The sequence below is a fragment of the Littorina saxatilis genome, linkage group LG15 (assembly GCF_037325665.1).
Source record: "Littorina saxatilis isolate snail1 linkage group LG15, US_GU_Lsax_2.0, whole genome shotgun sequence".
Lineage (NCBI taxonomy): Eukaryota > Metazoa > Mollusca > Gastropoda > Littorinimorpha > Littorinidae > Littorina > Littorina saxatilis.
The window spans coordinates 29,684,565-29,704,189 of NC_090259.1; the positions used below are offsets into that span (position 1 = coordinate 29,684,565).

General features: G+C 43.5%; 1 protein-coding gene across 1 annotated transcript in view; it reads right to left on the bottom strand.

Moving 5' to 3' along the window:
• Positions 1 to 19,625, bottom strand: part of LOC138949025 (ubiquitin carboxyl-terminal hydrolase 20-like) — a 38,606-nt gene that overhangs the window by 17,915 nt on the left and 1,066 nt on the right. The window contains exons 3-10 of the mRNA XM_070320724.1: positions 19,300 to 19,400; positions 18,591 to 18,730; positions 12,494 to 12,563; positions 10,645 to 10,758; positions 10,025 to 10,103; positions 8,210 to 9,032; positions 7,766 to 7,860; positions 7,367 to 7,560 (exon numbers count right to left, since the gene is read on the bottom strand). Of these exons, the coding sequence (XP_070176825.1) occupies positions 7,367 to 7,560; positions 7,766 to 7,860; positions 8,210 to 9,032; positions 10,025 to 10,103; positions 10,645 to 10,758; positions 12,494 to 12,563; positions 18,591 to 18,730; positions 19,300 to 19,400 (1,616 nt within the window). The remainder of the gene's footprint in view (positions 1 to 7,366; positions 7,561 to 7,765; positions 7,861 to 8,209; positions 9,033 to 10,024; positions 10,104 to 10,644; positions 10,759 to 12,493; positions 12,564 to 18,590; positions 18,731 to 19,299; positions 19,401 to 19,625) is intronic.

A 19,625-nucleotide genomic window follows, 5' to 3' on the forward strand; every position in this document is an offset into this window, starting at 1 on the left:
ATTTAAAGATGACATGTTTTAAGGTGGTGGGTGAGGGGTAGCTGACATGTTTAGTGCACCGATGCTTTCTGTTTGCAGCCTTCGTTCGTTTCTGTCGGTTTCCTGTAACCGCTGCACGGCTGCCTTTTGACGGGGCACTGCTAGCTGCAGACGTTGGAGCTGGGACCTGAGGAAGCTACGCTAACCGGCTAACCAGCAGACCGGCTAACCAGCAGACCGGCTAACCAGCGAACCGGCTAACCAGCAACCCGGCTAACCAGCAACCCGGCTAACCAGCATACCGGCTAACCAGCATACAGAAAGAAAGCTAAGTGCACCGTGTCTTACGCACCCCGTTGACCACCGTTGTCTTTTTCTTATCTGTGATTTCATTGGAGTAGTGACAACGTGGGGTGTGTGACCCCTGCATGAACTAGAGCTTTTTTGAACAGAACATTCTCATTTTGACTGTATTTACACGGGTTCAGCGTGTTACTATAATTTTCTATATACTACTGGCATTTTGTCAGTGACCACGGGTTTTTTACGTGTTGAGAACGTAAAAGGAACATATTTTGAGTGAAGGCTCGAGGGAGGTGGCGAGTTTATACATAAACAGGCGTCTGAAACTTATACTTTTGTTGACTCTATTTAATTGTATGACTGCGAGAGTGGATCGTGGTGTGGTTAGTTAATTAGTAGTAATTAACCGGTTCATAATCACCTTAAGTGATATATGTGAAACGTGACACATGGGGGCCAAGCCGGGATTTACTCAGTTAATTTCCAACTGATAAAAACCCACCAATTAAGGATAACTAAGAGCAGATAATCTCGTCAGTGCTCGACCTATTTTCTGCTTGGTGCTACCCTTTTTTGTATAGTTTTGATCATATACCACACCTTAAGCGATTCACATCTTGCAGGAAATGTAAATTGTAATTTGTGAGTTATTGTATGCGCTAACTGTGATTACCTCCCTTTCCTTTGTTTGTGAATCTTTGTTGTTGTACGTTCAGAGTTTTCCGTTGCAGAGAGCTGAGCGGGGTTAGCGGATTCGTTATTCGTTTTACTCAGTTTTCTCTACATTGTTGTTTCGTATTCTGTAACAGGTTACATTTCTACCGTCTTGTTTTACTTGGATTTTTCTCCATATTTTGACTTTGTTGGAATTTTGGGGGGGAAGGGTCCGAGGACTTCTGTCCTAACCAAGGCTGTGGGAGACACTCTGTTTCACCGCAAAAAGCAGCCGATAAAGTAGGCCACGGCTGTGGGAAACACTTTGTTTCACCGCAAAAAGCAGCCATAAAGTAGGCTACGCGATTTGTTCCACACCGTTTGGATTTTTCTTCTGCATTTTCTGGTTACTGGATTTTTGTATCCATCGCTTTCATCACCGCGTGTTCTAGCTATAGCTGCGTTAGACTTACTTTTGTGATAAAGCTTTGCTAAACTAACCATGGCTACAGGGGGATCTCCTACGAAGAGATTAACTTTTGAGACTCCTGGTAGTGAGGAACAGACAGAGCGAGACGCACGCGTTAGAGCGCGTAGTTTGCTTAAGCGCAAGGAGCTGGAACGTAGGGAAGACATAGAGCGACAGACGAGAAAAGAAGAGCTTGACAGACAAGAACGACAGGCCGAACGTGACAGACAGGACAAGAAGGACGAACTTGACAGACAAGAAAGAGAACGACAGGCCGAACGACGGGCAGAACGAGACAGACAGGAAAAGAAAGACGAACTTGACAGACAAGAAAAGAAAGACGAACTTGCAAGACAAGAAAGAGAACGACAGGCCGAACGTGACCGTCAGGATAAGAAAGACGAGCTTGAGAGACAGGAACGACAGGCCGAACGACAGGCCGAACGTGACAGACAGGAACGGAAAGAGAAAGAGCAGGCGGATCGCGATCTCCAGCTAGAACTGGCTAGGCTACAGGCCGAGAAAGGTACGCTTACTCAGGCTAGCGCGCCGACGTTTGTTGCCGACCGTACGAGACTGCCGACGTTCGACGATGACAAGGACGAGCTCGACGACTTTTTACGCCGGTTTGAGCGCATTGCATCTGACCAGAAGTGGGAAGAGGCCACGTGGGCTAGCCGCCTTAGCACCTGTTTAAAAGGACGCGCATTGCAGCTCTACAACGCTTTGGAGGACGACGAGGCGAGAGACTACCAGGCACTAAAGAAGGCGTTACTCCAGCGCTTCAACCTGACTGCGGAAGCCTACAGACGACGTCTGCGTAACAGCAAGAGACTGAGCGGCGAGCTGAGCCATCAGTTTGTGGCACGCCTTAATCTCTACCTGCGGCGCTGGGTGGAGATGGCCGAGAAGAACTGGACCGTCGACGACCTTGCCGACCTCATTGTCATGGAACAACTGATGTCCAGCCTGCGACCTGAGGTGGTGACCTTCGTGCAGGAGCACCAGCCAAAGACTACTCAGGAGGCAGCCGACTGGATCAGAGTACACGAGGACGCCCAGGCGATCTCCGGCAAATCCTCAGGCTCACGGCCGGGAAAATCGGGAAATTCAGGTTCTTCAGGACCCAAGGACGGGAAGGACGATCAGGGACACAAGGGATCAAGTTCCAGATCTGACATCCAGTGTTACTACTGCAACAAGCGGGGCCACGTGAAGAAGGACTGCCACAGGAGACAGGCTGACCAGAAGGGCGTACACTTTGTTGGCAGTGAGGAGCTAAGGGACGTCACGAGCTCATGCACAATTCCACAACTCTGCGTTCCGTGCTCCAGGAAGCATTTCCAGCCCCACTGCAACGTCTACGTTAACGGAGTGAAGGGCGAAGGTCTGCGGGACACAGGGGCAGACATGATAGTGGTTCGGGCGAGTCTAGTTCCAGCTATGGCCTACACAGGAGACAGCATCAGAGTGAGAATGGCCGAGGCATCTCACGCTTACGACTTGAACACGGCAGTGATCAAGGTCGTAACACCGTTGTTCACGGGGACCATTGTGGCCGTCGTCATGGACGATCCTCCATGCGACCTGCTCATCGGAAACCGGGTTCAGTTTGTGGACGGCGTCACCAGGGAGGTTCCCGTTTATCGGTCTCCCGACGTCATTTCAGTGCTCACGCGGGCACAGGCGGAGCGAGAGGATAAACCTCTCAAACCCCTACCTGCTGCACGAGCTGCCCTGGGGAACGTGACCCCCGCGCTCCTCGCGAAGGCTCAGGCATCTGATCCGACACTAGCGACTCCTCGGGAGCACGCGAAGTCGGGGAAGGTGAAGCTGAGCGGGAAGCATGGGAGGTCAAGGTTCCTCAGGGACAAGAAGTTGCTCTACCGTGAGTTTAGCAACCAAGAAGGTACATTCAAACAGGTTGTCGTGCCTCGCGAGTTTCGCGAGGGTGTCATGGCAACGGCACACGACTCGATTCTGGGAGGTCATCTTGGCACCAAGAAGACCACGGATCGTGTCTGGCGCCACTTTTACTGGCCAGGCATCTGCACGGATGTCCGACGTTTCTGCGCATCCTGCGATAAGTGCCAGAAGGTGGTGGCCAAAGGAAGGGTGAGGAAGGTCCCCTTGGAGAAGATGCCGCTCATCGACGAACCCTTTCGTCGGGTGGCAGTGGACATCATCGGGCCCATCTTGCCTGCGTCTGAGGACGGAAACAGATACATTTTGACCATGGTGGACTACGCTACTCGATACCCAGAGGCGATCCCTCTGAAATCGATTGAAGCCACGCGAGTAGCTGAGGCTCTGGTTACTATGTGGTCCCGGCTGGGAATTCCATCAGAGGTACTCACCGACAGAGGCACGCAGTTCACGGGAGGAGTGATGGCGGAGGCAGCACGACTGCTATCACTGGAGCAGCACTTCACCACTCCTTACCATGCTCAGTGCAACGGACTGGTGGAAAGGTTCAATGGCACCTTGAAGACCATGCTGAGGAAACTAGCTCAGGAGAAACCACGCACGTGGGACAGGTACATCCCAGCATTGCTTTTCGCATACCGCGAGGTTCCTCAGGAGAGCTTGGGCTTTTCCCCATTTGAGTTGTTGTACGGCAGACAGGTACGCGGTCCCATGGCTATCCTGCGTCAGGCTTGGACGGACGAAGAAGCTGACGAGGAGGTGCAGACGACAGCGACCTACATAGTAGAACTCAGGAACAGGATTGAAGAGACCTGCAAACTGGCTCAAGAGAACCTGGGGAGAGCAGCACAGCGTTATGCGCGAGGATTCGACCGCAAGGCACGGCCGCACAGCTTCAAGATTGGAGAACGGGTGTTGCTACTTCTACCTGTCAAACACAACAAGCTACAACTGCAGTGGCAAGGACCTTTTGAGGTGACAGCGAGGGTGGGCCAGAACGACTACAGGATCATGATGCACGGGAAAGCACGCCTGTACCACGCCAACCTGCTGCGCGCCTACATAGAGAGGACAGCCTACGGGGAGAAGAACAAAGACCAGAAGAACAAAGACAAGAAGACAGAGAAGGTTGCAGTCATCAGGGGTGAAACGAGGGGTTGCTCGTTCTTGAGGACGACCTTTCTGTCTGGAAACAGACCACCAACCTCTGCAATATCTTCAGGTTGCAAGGTTGGCAAACGCCAGACTTATGCGCTGGGCGTTGATTCTCCAACCGTACCAATTCACGGTACGCGTCATTCCGGGCGCCAACAATGTTGGAGCTGACTTTCTCTCTCGGGCTGGAGAGGAGAACATGACTGTGAGCGAAACCGAGGTTTCGTCTTGAAGAGGGGAGGTGTGTCACGATCGGGTGACAGAGACCAAGAAAGTGTCACTCAGTGGAGTGCCTGTTCTTGGTCGATTATGATAGAAAGCGCCTGTACGTGATATTGGGCTACAGCAGAGTTTGCTGACAGTGCTCAATGAACACGGAGGGTTTGCTGCGCACGAGTTTTACAGTGGAGGTTTCTGCTGTCATAGGGCTGACGGTTTTTCGCTGACAGCGCACACGGGATTTTCAGGGATTGAGTTTCTCGTGTCTTTTTTCTGCTTGGGGAGGCAGAATTGTGTATAGCTGGACTGGTTTTGTGACAAGGTCAGTCACGTGTTATTGGCTAGGTTGTCTGAGAGAGGCACAAGGACGGCGCACTTGACACCCAGCGGCAGAAGGGGAAGGATCTAATACACAGTTTCTAGAGTATGATGGTTTTTCACCGAGTATTATATTCGGCACTCTAAGGGAACTTCCACCAATTATTTCTTCTCTCTGCCACGTATTTTGCTGAGGACAAGTCGTCAACTTTCCTTCGTCGGCGATGGCTTTCGCATAAGGATTCGACAAGGGGTTCTGGACGTTTTTGGTCACTGTTGACGAACAGAGGCTGTTCCAGGGAGGAAGCGGATTTTTGCTTCCATGAGAGTACAATCATAGGCTTTTGAGGTAATAAATCATTATTTAACGCTGTTGATGAGTCTGTGTTTGTGGAATGAAATACTCTCTGTTGTTCTTTCCAGGTTAGCGCATAATTTACTCTCTGTGACGCTAAAATACTAATCTGTATATGGTTTTTGCAGATAGGGAGAGAAGGACGGAAAATGGCTGTTTTGTTGTTGTAAAAAGTCCGTTTTGTGCAGGCCCACGTGCTCGATGAGATATTTAAAGATGACATGTTTTAAGGTGGTGGGTGAGGGGTAGCTGACATGTTTAGTGCACCGATGCTTTCTGTTTGCAGCCTTCATTCGTTTCTGTCGGTTTCCTGTAACCGCTGCACGGCTGCCTTTTGACGGGGCACTGCTAGCTGCAGACGTTGGAGCTGGGACCTGAGGAAGCTACGCTAACCGGCTAACCAGCAGACCGGCTAACCAGCAGACCGGCTAACCAGCGAACCGGCTAACCAGCAACCCGGCTAACCAGCAACCCGGCTAACCAGCATACCGGCTAACCAGCATACAGAAAGAAAGCTAAGTGCACCGTGTCTTACGCACCCCGTTGACCACCGTTGTCTTTTTCTTATCTGTGATTTCATTGGAGTAGTGACAACGTGGGGTGTGTGACCCCTGCATGAACTAGAGCTTTTTTGAACAGAACATTCTCATTTTGACTGTATTTACACGGGTTCAGCGTGTTACTATAATTTTCTATATACTACTGGCATTTTGTCAGTGACCACGGGTTTTTTACGTGTTGAGAACGTAAAAGGAACATATTTTGAGTGAAGGCTCGAGGGAGGTGGCGAGTTTATACATAAACAGGCGTCTGAAACTTATACTTTTGTTGACTCTATTTAATTGTATGACTGCGAGAGTGGATCGTGGTGTGGTTAGTTAATTAGTAGTAATTAACCGGTTCATAATCACCTTAAGTGATATATGTGAAACGTGACAGAAGGTGTCCCTCATTGGAAGGTGTCCTCCATCCGAGGGGCCTGAGATCGCAGGAATCACTATACTCTACTATACTTCACTTTACTTTTTAAATGCACAGCAGGAATTCACACACTATCTTTCATAGCATAGAAGTTCCAGCAAACAGCACTATTCAGATTCTACTCTCTCTAGGTAACAGCTTCTTCATCTTCTTCTTTGTTCATGGGCTTAGACACGTTCACTCATGGATTTTTACGTGTATGACCGTTTTTACCCCGCAATTCAGGCAGCATACGCCAATTTCGGGGGATGCATGCTGGGTATTTTTGTGTTTCTATAACCCACCAAACTCTGACATGGATTACAGGATCTTTTCCGTGCGCACTTGGTCTTGTGCTTGCGTGTACATACGAAGGAGGTGAAGTCACTAGCAGGTCTGCACATAAGTTGACCTGGGAAATCGGAAAAATCTCCACTCTTAACGCACCAGCGACAGAGATTGGAACTCACGACCTCCCGATTAGGAGGCCGACGTCTTACCACCATGCCACTGCGCCGGTTGACAGGTAACAGCAAGACAAAGATGAAAGAAGACCTAGCCGCTTCTCACTTCACATGGGCCAAAGGTGCTTCTATTTCCCATACCTCCTGAAAGAGCTCCTCGTGTGAGTCAGTCAATAATAATAAAAATAATAATGACAGCTTATATAGCATGAACCACAGAAAACTATGCTCTCCGGGCTTTACATGTTAACTACGAATAAAAACATACTATTTAAACATCAAGTACATATACATATATACATTCTAATAAAATAACCTAACAATAAGCATACAGCAACACATTAACCACTTATGGACAATACCATGCAAATAGATGCACAACTCACAATAAATCATGTACAATGAATATTGGAAAATCTCATCATGTACAGCCATCTCTACAGGTAAAACAATGAATATTGGAAGATCTCAACTTAAAACACACACTACACACACTGTGCCACAACACACATCATGTACAGCCATCTCTACAGGTAAATCCAAAAAACTTTGACCTTGACCTACCTCTTCATCCAGGAGAACATCCACCCCAGCCAGCTCTGGGTGCCCAGCTGGTCACCACAAGCCCCGCCCCTTGGACTGCCCATAGCCCCGCCCCCTGACGTCACGCTGGGGTGGCCCGAGTGCAGAACTTGCAGGTAATCCTTGCTGGGGATGGGCAGGCTGAGGTCCTGAAACGTCTCTCTCGTTGTCGACACCTGGTGAAGAGGAAGGAGACTGGTTTGCTGGCACATCTGCTTCATTTGGAGTCAAAACGAACGTGGATGAGAGCAAAGAGTTATGGAATGAAATAGATTTCGTGGATTGAAATGACTGAATGAACACTTGTCAAGCGAGAATAAACAAAGCCAGTCCGTTGTCCACTGTCCATTTTCGGAAGAATAGAGAAATCCAGTTACTCACCCTCTCGCAGTAGAGACACTGAACCGAGCTGAGAATCTTGCCATCAAAGATATGTGAGATGACGCTTTCATGTGGAATGTTTTTCCTTTTTCGACCTGAAATTGCAAGACATAAGAGAAATGAAATCCAAAGCAAACTTGCAAAGGCTAAAGTCCAGTCCTGCAGTACTCATGAACCTTTCCTGCCCCCCCCCCCCCCCCACCCTCCCATTTGCCACATTGCAAAATGTTTTATCCCACAGAAGCCTCTCAGACCAGCAGAGGGATTTCATGGCACACACCACGTACCATCCACTGGCAGCAACAAAAATGTCAAAGAGTAAAAGGCTTAATTTCAAACAAACAGAAGCCAAAAATAAAATGCAACGCACTCACGAAGGTACACACCACAGAGACAGAGAGAAAGAGGAGAGAGAGAGAGGAAGACAGGCAATATTCTTCACACCTTGTCGAATAGCTGTGGCATGAATAATAGGCGGAACATTCCGCAGAGGTGGCTTATCTAGCTGCAACTGCGGTTGCTGTTGTTGCTGCTGGACAACCGCCGCAGTCCGCGACCTTGTGTTAGCAGCGGGAGCAGAGTCGGACAAAGCATCCAGGTACTCCCCAGATTCGCTCTTCTGAAGATGATCCTCAGGTAATCCTTGGTTGCGAGCATTGTCGCGCTCAATTTTGGACAAGAGATTGGCCGTTTCCTTCATCTCTTTCAAGTTGGCCACTGTGTCCACATTGTTCTCCCCCGACCTGACACCTGGGGGAAGCGAAGGCGCCGACGTGAAGGAGTTACGGTTCTTGTTTTGTCGTCGATGCTGAGAGGGACTGAACCTGTTGGGAGACGCCGCTTTCACCGTTTTTACACTACTGCTGGTTTCGCTGGCTGGCAGGCACGCGCTCTGTTCGTTCACGTCACTGGTTTCATCGCTAGACGCTTGACCGACCTGCGAGCCCTGCTCACTGCTGAGGCCAGAGTCACATGTCTCGTACTCCAGTTCTGATTGGCTGCTGCCGGAATCGATGGAGTTTTGCCGATCTCGCATGATGGACTTTGTCACCTGGTCTCCTCCTCCCCCTAGACTACTGACTAGGCTCTGGCAGCCAGGATCTGTGGGAGAGGCTATGCCGCTCTCTGGCTGGCTTTCAACATGTTCATCATTGCTGGTGTCGTCGGAATCTTCTTCTTCCTCTTCTTCATCTTCGGAGGTGACTTCTGGGTATTTGAGCTCTTCGTGTAGCTGGTCCATGAAGCAGCGAAGAAACTCTTGGGCATCCTGTCCACAAAGAAGGGAGATCAGGTAAGTCAACTTCCAAACAGCAAAGAGCAAAGCTCAACAAAACCAAAAAAACAAGAATTCAATCTTATTGGAACATTTATTCTTTCTTTCTTTATTTGGTGTTTAACGTCGTTTTCAACCACGAAGGTTATATCGCGGCGGGGAAAGGGGGGGGAGATGGGATAGAGCCACTTGTCAATTGTTTCTTGTTCACAGAAGCACTAATAAAAAATTTGCTCCAGGGGCTTGCAACGTAGTACAATGTATTACCTTACTGGGAGAATGCAAGTTTCCAGTACAAAGGACTTAACATTTCTTACATACTGCTTGACTATATTCTATACAAGAAACACTTAACAAGGGTAAAAAGAGAAACAGAATCCGTTAGTCGCCTCTTACGACATGCTGGGGAGCATCGGGTAAATTCTTCCCCCAAACTCGCGGGGGGGGGGGGAACATTTATTCATTGACAAAACACAACGTTACATTTACAGAACGTCAACCCAGTGGTCTTTGAAGTAGACACACAGTTAAACACTTATTGTACAAATAATGAAATCATTTCAAAATCATTGATGTATCTCGCATGCAAGATGCCAGCTCAACAGTTTCATTGACAAAGGCAGTGAGTAATGTGTTGGCTTGGCTGCACTCTTGTCAAATGTTGTAACCAAAGATGATGGAATCCACAGTCCTATGTTACCTCTTTAGTTAACCAATCCATTGACTAGAAAGTTTCGCCTGTATTCTTCTTCTTCTTTGTTCGTGGGCTGAAACTCCCACGTACACTCGTGTTTTTTGCACGAATGGAATTTTACGTGTATGACCGTTTTTTACCTTCGCCTGTATTGACTTATTGGGATACATATAACTAAGGCTTCAGCTATACCGAAACCTGTCCCTGCCTTTTCAAACTAAATAAACGAGGCATAACACTGGTACTGTATCAACATTAGTATTCATAAAGTTACGACACATGACTTCCCTACCTGCTGAGTGTATCCACGGAACATGGGATGCACTGCTTTGATGCCACTGACAATGCCGCTCGGGACCACATAGCTCAGTCTGTGTGCAGGCAAAGACAGAGAAAATGTGAATCAGGAATTTTCACTGCAGTCTTTGCATCCTTAGGCACAAGTTACAGGATGCAAGGTAAGATATCAAATTCTGAACATTTTGACATCTTTCAGACACTCCAGTTACAAAACCAATTCATTAAAAAAAAAATTCAACTCTGTACTGAAAGCAGCCAGGTCAAAGATCTTAAGTATGTGTTCACCTTTAAGTAGAAGGATGGTCCTATCCCAGACAAAAGCCTTGACCGATCTATGGTGATCCACAAAATAGTCTACACAGGAAGGACAGTATCTTTTATCTACATAGGAAGAACAGTATCTTTTGGCATGGAGTCATGAAATCGTACAAAAAATTAAGCCCCCTCCCTCCAATTATACTTAACTTTGCCAAAAATGATGCGAAATCAAGAGATATCAAGAGCTTTGAAAATGCTGCAAATCTGCCAACTGGCAGAAAACAAAACTCACACCTGACCTTCAATTGATACATAAAGACAAGAAAAACTCAATAATATTTTTTTTTAAAGTACCTTTTCTTGTGCCAGAGCTCTGAGATGAGTTTGGTGTAGCTCTTTGACAACATGGGATTTCGTTCAGGTCTCACAAAGCCTTGGCAGTCAAGGAAAAACCTTGTCAAGGGAGGGCTGCATGGAAAAGGCACATATGTTATTCAACAAGTCATTTTTCAACAAATGAACAGTGTAATTTGACCACAAGGAATGTTCTTAAGACATATGGCTAAAAATAATGAATAGTAATAAGTAAAGACACTTTTTATATGTTGGAATAAGTATAATAAGCAGGAGTTTCTTCTATCCCAGGAGTGGATCTTGGCAGGAGACTAATACCCAAAACATTTGGTGGGAACTAATTCACAGACACACAAATAGTATGTAAATAGTATGTGTCTGTGCCACTGTGGTTTCAAGATCTCTGTCACAAAGATGTGAGTAGGATATTTCAAGATATGTTGAGCTGTGTAATACGTCGTGATTTTAACCTCCCTAAAGATTGAATTGTGATGCGTAGGACAGGTTAGAAGCGATATCACGGGTTTCGTGTGTTGCACGAGGAAATAGCCCTGGTTTAAACAGAATAGTGTTTACGAGTTGGAAAGATAGAGCTGGTTTTGAACTAAGATATTCACAGCGTTTAAGATTCTCAACCGAGGAGGTTGTTTAGCGCGTGTCGGTCTTGTTCTGGGAACAAGCACTCCTTCTTGAGACGGGTCTCTTAAGGCAAATGATTTATTATGCTGTATATTATTGAAGCTTGAATTCATATTTGGAATGTAAATGTTAGTGTATGCAAAGTGCACTAAATTCTAGTGTGAAGTTTTAAGAGAATTCTTGTTGAGATTGTATCACGGTTTTTGTTGGGTAATTTCTTGAACATAAATGTTGTTACGCATTTATGTTATATTTAAGACGGCGATGCTATGTATGGTAGTGTTATTAATGGATTAAGTGATTCATGGATTAAGTATAGCGGATATTGACTGTGGACGGAATGACATATATGAAGTGATGTCGGAAGTACTTGTGTAATGTTTAGTTGTGAAGGTAGAATGAATGAGAGAGATGATATACGACTGTTTAGGAAGAAGAGATGGTTTAAGAGACTGTTGTATTAAGACTTGGGTTAATTCTTTAGGAGTTTCCATGAGGGTGTACGAGGGGCGGGCCTCACACGGGAGAGTGCGTGACGATGGTGGAGCAAGAGGCCACATCGGCGCAGATGAATGGACAGGGGAGTCCCCATCGCTACCGGTCGTAGAGACGAACCGGTTCTTCTCGCTAATGGCGAAAGAGTGTTTCTCGGGGAGGAACGTGAAATGTGTATAATAGCATCTATAAGGAGAGTTTCTGGGAAATCATCATCTACATGGATTCAGCGGCACAAGGATGTGTAAATGACGACATGCAGTGAGAAATACGAACTCGTGAGTGTCTGTCAACACCTTATCTTGTGCAGTAACCTATTGAGATAGTATGTTTAAGAAAGAGTGTTATACCATTTAATCACATGTATTGAGTGAGTGCGATAAGATTGTGTGAACTGTGTGTTCAAGAGGTTGATTGGTATTAATGTTTTCAGGTGAAGAATTGTGTTGTAATTTGTGAGGAATTAATAAGTCTGTATCCTCCCAAATTCTGTGTTTGACGTGTGTAGTGCGAAGAGTGAAGAGTCAGTTTAATTAGATAGGGCAGAACACGTATACATAAAAGTAACTCCTTTAATCGCACCATAATCCACTTCATGACAATCTCCAGCTTCGTAGTGTTTACAGAATACGACAAACCAAATTTCAGAGAGAAAAAAAGTAGTGGGTTACACTTATAACAATGAATGGGAAGAGAAGAATGACCCCTAACATACCAGTTGGACAGGGCCTGCAGTGCAGAGTTCAGGTAGCAAGTGTTTCCCAGGTTCTGTAGTCCAGTCAGACCTAAAATTGCAAACATATGGACGTAAAATCAGAATCATCGGAATCAGACAGACCCAGACTAGAATAAAAGAAATAAGCAACAGAAATAAGGTTTACAAATATGCTATACAAAACAAAAAAATAGGCCTATTCTTTCCTTTTCAAGGTACAACATTATCAAAAGATTCAAAGTTGTTTTTGTCACAGGGACACCCAATGACATTCTTGACTCTTATCTTCAACTTTGTTTTCTACCACTGTCAACGAATTAAAATCCATTTTACAGTAGAACCCCCTATTTACGACTTTGGAAAAACCTTGAAAATAAGGTCGTAAAAAGAGGGGGGGTCTTCAAATGGGGGTTTGAGTTTTTGGCCCGGGCGGTCATGAATTTGGTTGCAGTGTACGTACTGTTATGTACTGTCATGTACTGTCATGTTTACACACAAACATACAGTTGCAGTTTACTGTCATATCAACACACACACACACGCACGTGTTGCGTGGTCCATCATACTGGAAGTTTAATGATAGCCTACTGCACGATAAAGCATTAGTTGACAACATCAATATATTTCTTAAAAAATATGAAGAAGAATCAAGTAATGAAGATGCACAAATAAGATGGGATATATGTAAAATAAAAATAAGAGAGATGTGTATATCGTATTCTAGAGAAAAGAAAACTCTCAGTATAAACAAACACACCCTTTTACAACAGCAGTTAAATGAAACGGACAGACTTTTGGCTCTGGACCCCCGTAACGCCAGACTGGTGACTAAGCGAGAGCACATCAAGCAGGAGCTAGAACTATTTACAATACAAGAAGCTAAAGGGGCACAAATTAGATCTAGGATAAAATTCATTGAGGAGGGTGAGAAAAACACGCGTTATTTCCTAAACTTAGAGAAAGCTCACGCAAAAAATAAGATACTAGATAGAATAGAAATAACAGAGAATGAATTTATCACAAGTCAGTCTGAAATATTAAAGGAACAAACCCGCTTCTTTACTAACAGATACACTAAAAACACCAATTTTAATAACCTTCTTGGGGACGAATTTTTAAAAAACACTGACATCCCAAAATTATCAGAGGAGCAAAAGGGCAGTATTGATCAAGAAATTACAGAAAAAGAACTCCTTATTGCACTTAAGGGAATGCGAAGTAATTCTGCTCCAGGATTGGATGGAATAACAACCAATTTCATAAAGTTCTTTTGGAGTACAGTAAAACCTGTCTCTAACGGACACCCTTGGGGAATGGTAATAGTGTCCCTATTAGACAGGTGTCCCTTCTTCACAGGTGGAGGGGCCGGGGCAATATTTTACAAAGAGCACGTAAAATGAACAAGACACGTTTTGTCAGTCCTGTAGTATGTATTTATTGGATTGAACATGAGACTCACTGAAAATGTGAGTAAACAAATGATACATGTAGCAAACAACAACAACAACAACAACAACATCCCCCCGCCCCCCCACCCCCCCCCCCCCCCACCTAACCCGTTCCCTACACACACTGTGCATCAAACTTACGCAAGTCGGACGTCACAAAGCTAAAAATAGCTGACTCTTCATCAGTCATTCAACGGGAAATTCCGCAGTGTGTCTCGACCAAATTGGGTCAGCTCTTGTTTCATTCAGTTTTTCTAGTCTCAGCATAAATGCATGGAACAAAAATGTAGCTGTGTTAACTATTGTTTCCTTCGAACGATTGCTTACAAAGAGAGAGAGATCATCACGTCTTCTTTTTCCGATTTGATCCTCGCGATCTGTGTTTTACCACATCCCATCTCCTTCGCCACATCTTGGCATGATTGGCCGCTATCTAGTTTTTTCAAGGCAGCGACACGCTGCTCTAAAGTCAACGCTTTTCTTTTTCCTGCTGGAGATTCCATTTTCAAACACAGTAGTCTACTGTTGCTTTTGATTGTGACTGTATCCACAATGCGGAAAAGCGAAAGTGAGTGAGCGAAAGTGGGTCTCCATCTAAACAAGCCACTGATTGGTCAGAAAAGGGACAGGACAACCAATCAACAACCATTTGTGCTACGGCTACGGCTGCCGAGCACTGTCTGCATAACAGTCGAGTTTTCGAAGTTGCGTTTTTATGTACGTTGTGTCCGTTTGTGACAGTGTTTACACTTCCTACGGTCCGAAAAATCGTGTCCGCGTCCGTAAGTGGCAGGTGTCCGCCCGTTAAAGGTTAGTTATTGTTGAAATCGTGTTCGTGCCATGATAAACTGTCCGTATGTAGCAGGTGGCCGTTACAACAAGGGTCCGCTAGACTCAGGTTTTACTGTAATATAAACAAAATGTTATTATCCTCTTTTTGGTCAGCCTTTGAAAAAGGGGAACTATCTGTATCCCAGAAGCGAGCAGCAATCACACTGATACACAAAGGAAAGGGGTTGAAACGAGAGCACCTAAATAACTGGCGTCCTATATCTGTAACGAACACCGACTATAAACTATTAACGAAATGCCTTGCAAACAGATTAAATCAAGTCGTCAATTACTTAATAAGTGAAGATCAAGTTGGGTTTTTAAAAAAAAGAAATTCCAGCACTGTTATTAGAATGATTGATGACGTCATTGAATATATGAATAACAGTAATCAACCAGGTATTTTAATGGCGCTAGACTACAGAGCTGCTTTTGACACGATATCTAAAGAATATATGCTCTGGGCGTTCCAAAAGTTCGGATTTGGTAAACATTTTATTAGGTGGGTCGATACTTTAACAAAAAATACAGAGAGTAGTATTAATTACATGGGATGGATCTCGAGTCCATTCCCATGTGATGCTGGAATAAGACAAGGATGTCCATTTTCGCCATTAGCCTTTGTTCTGGCCCTCGAAGTGTTAGCAATCAAAATCCGTGCAGATCAAGATGTTAAAGGGATTAAACTGCCAAGGAATTCTGATAGACATGGTGAAATTCTTAAACTACTTATGTATGCTGACGACATTAGTTTCTTCCTACAAGATGAGAAAGACCTAAGAAACGTGTTACATCTTATAACTCAGTTTTCAAAATTTTCAGGGTTAGCAATGAATGATCAAAAGACAGAAGCAATGTGGCTTGGTATAAATAAATTTTCTGCTGACCGACCATGTAATATTATTTGGAAAAAACAAATCAAAATCTTAGGAATTCATTTCAACAACTCTGTCCCAGCCTCCAACATAGAAGAAAACTGGGAACCTAAACTACATAAAGTAAATTCATTAATAGCAACATGGTCGAAAAGAAACCTAAGTATAACGGGGAAAATTTGTATAGTCAAAACATTAATGTTGTCACAGTTTACTTACGCACTGCAATCTCTATGTGCCACAGAAAACTTCCTCAATAAGCTAAATTCATCTCTATTCCGATTTATCTGGAAAAAAAAATATTCAAACAAAAGAGCATATGAAAAAGTTAATAGAAAAGTAATGTGCCAAGAGACAAATCTTGGAGGTCTGAAAATGATTAATGTCAAAGATGTACAAACATCATTTCTAATTTCATGGATTATGAGGCTGCTGGACGGAAGTAACGCAAAGTGGCAACAGATTCCATTAGCATCATTTTTAAATCTGGGCGAACGCTTATGCTGTCTGCGCTCAAATGTGAGTGCAGAAAATTTTAAAGGACTAGGTGCCATAAAGCAATATTTCTGGAAACAAGCTTTTATCACCTGGCTAAACACAAGATCAAAGAAATAAGCAGTAATGAACAGCAGATAAGTGTACGCAATCAAATCTTATGGAATAATACAAATATAAGGTACAGGAAGCAAACACTATACATGAATGACTGGATAAAGGCTAAAATATGCGTTGTTAAAGATGTTTTTAACGATAACGACATGTACTCTTTTGAGGAAATATGTGAACGAACTGGATATAAACAGTCTCGCCTATTTGAATATAATGCAATACAGACTGCCATTAAAGCTCTATTATTGCGTGATACGGGTCAGGCCCGTTCTGATCATATGCCATTTATACAATTATCTCCACGCCAAATCCGCCTAAAGATGTTAAATTATGAGATAAAGGAGCCAAGCTCAGCTGGATTTTGGTCGAACAAATTAAATATTACATTAGAAGATAAACACTGGAAATTAGCTAACGAATGCTCGACAGAAACCCGTCTTCGTCTATTGCATTGGAAAATTTTACACAATATATATCCCACCAATATTTTGCTACATAAGATGGGAATTCGTCAAACAAATCTCTGTCAGTATTGTAACGAAACCGACTTCATCGAGCACTTTTTTTGGCAGTGTAGAGCAGTGCAACCCATATGGCAGGAATGTCAAGGGTACATATTTAAATATACAGGCAAAAATATAAAGTTAAGCTGCGAAGAGGCTCTTTTTGGGTATTTCACACGTGATATCCCCAGAGAGAAAACCTTCATAATTAATCACCTTATATTGATATCGAAAATGTGCGTAAGCCAGTTTAAGTACGGAAATCCAAAAACTAACATGAAGATCTTATTTCAGAACCAAGCTCGACTTCGAAATCTCTGGTAAAATTGAACTGTGTATAAGAATATAGATAACTAGTAGTATTGTGCTGTTAATGTAAAGTTATTTATATATGCGCTGTATGATGCTGTGCTGAAAACTAGTACTGTAATTGGATTAATTAACTTGTTATGTATTGTCCCGCTGAAAATGTATTATATAACAGAATTATGGGAACAACAACAACAACAACACACACACACACACACACACACACACACACACACACACACACACACATATGCACATACACGCAAACATTAGTTAAATTGTTGTTGAATTAAAAAGTAATTTAATGGAAATGTAACCTGTAATGTAAAAGAAAACAAAATTAAAATTTCATTAAAAAAAAAGACCAATGAAGAAGGATATGCTCACCGCCCAAAAAGAAAGAAAAGAAAAAAAAAAAAAGAAAAAAAAAAAAAGAAAAAAAAAAAAAAGAAAAAAAAAAGAAAAAAAAAAAAAAAAAAAACACACACACACACACACACCCAAACACATTACAGCAGAACAACTTTAACTCAAATTTACTCATGGCGTAATGCTCGCTCCCCCTGAGTTAAGCACATTTGACATTGTGGCGCAACCACTAAAATCCGAATGTCCTAACTCGATAGAAAGCATAACAACTTTTCTCCCGAATTATCTTTCCGCTCACATGAATGTTTCTTCGCCTTGCATCGCTAAACTTGTCCCATACGCGATCGTTGAGGTTTTCGTACAGGCACCTCTCTTTGCGTACTTTCGCTTCACTGTCCTTCTCGCCATCTCGATAACACCAAGTCCTTATCATTGACGATACACAGGATTTGCGTCTTCCCGACTCCTGAGGAAGTCGCCGCGAATTGCCATTTCGCTCGATTAGCGATTACTTTATTAGCTCTCTACTCAAGAGTCGGCGCTTTTCTCTTTCTTTCGCGAATCTTCATTTGTCAACAAGTCGTCGTGACAAGATAGCGTACAGAGGAAAACCGGATGTATTAGGATCTCGCACGCGCGAGATTTCGGTTTTGTTTTTTTCTCGCGGTAGTTGCACGAGAGCCGCCATGTTGTGTTTTTGTCTGCTCGACTGAAAATGCGCGAAAGTCATAATTCATCCCCAAAAGCTCGGTCGTAAGTCACGTTTTGGGATGAGTCGTTCACTGGGGGTTCATTATATAGTAGAACGCATCCGTGGTAGAAAAATCAGTCGTAAAACGGGGGTGGTCGTAAACAGGGGGGTTGTTAAGGGGGAGTACTACTGTATTAAATTTCAATACTCTTCAAATTATAAAGATGAAATCAAGCTGTTTCATTTAAAAAAACACTACTGACTTTCCATTTGTGTCTGTAAGTGTTGCATGGTCGTGGCAGAGACAGTGACAACATTTTGCCTGCAAGTCCTACCCCATTTTTTTAACCACAAAAAAGACAATGTTTGGAAATATTTTCAGAACCAATCTATTCATTACAAACATGACACAACTTTTTGACAGAATCACAGATTAGTCCTATTCCTAACGAGCACACTGACCTCTGGGTCGGTTGCCTTCATCGTCTAGGTCAGAGTCGGACTCTTCGGCCCCCGAAGTGCTCCTCTGGGGTGTGCTGTTGTTGGAATTCTCCCGTCGTGCCATCTGCGGGAGAGCGCTGGCTGGAATTACGTCTGGAATGCTGCACAAAATTCAATCCCACATGCCTGTTAGTGTCATCAAAAGTGTACACTGTGTTGAGAACAGTAATACAAATATCATGCCTTTACTTGATTAAAAAAAAGGGCTAGATTTACAATTGCCTATTCTTAACTGTCCACACATGCACAGATGTGTGCCGGAGATTATGACGTAGTGCGTGTGCAAGGGCAAATCTACATGCACACTTGACAGATCACCTCAAGTATGTTATTAAGACTTGTGTGAACCATTTTCCTTTGGCAAAATGTTGGTTCATGTTTTATTAGCTGACAGTGACAATCAAACCCTATGATAAGGCCTACTAGTTACTGTCTCAATCTCAATAAACACTGTAAATATTATTATTATTATTGCATTAAACTTAAAGCCTACTTTTAACTGCAATTCTACCCTTAAATAAGTTAAAACGTCATAAAATCCAACAAAAGCAGTGTCGAACAGATGAATGGGTTATTTTGAAAATTTCTTGAAAGTGAAAAATATGTACCATAAAAAAAAGTTCAGGAAATTGGATACTTATAGTTATACTCAGTATAACTTATAGCTTACACAAATGGTGGGTTGTTGTGGCCTGGAAAGATTTCTTTTTCACATTGGAAACACCACAGTCTCAAATTTGTTAGGTTGATCGTCAGATGATGTCTAAATTCCTGGAACAAAGAAACCAACATGTTACATGTTTCAATTGTTTGTATTATAAATTTCGACACTCCAACAGTGACAACTGACACAAGTTCCAATGGACTATCTAAATTAGTACATAAGTAAATTAATACCATAGTATACTATAATATATATGTTCAGATTTTCAGAATAAATTTTATGAGCCATAACAATATTAATAAATAATCTTTACATCCAATATTACACAACTT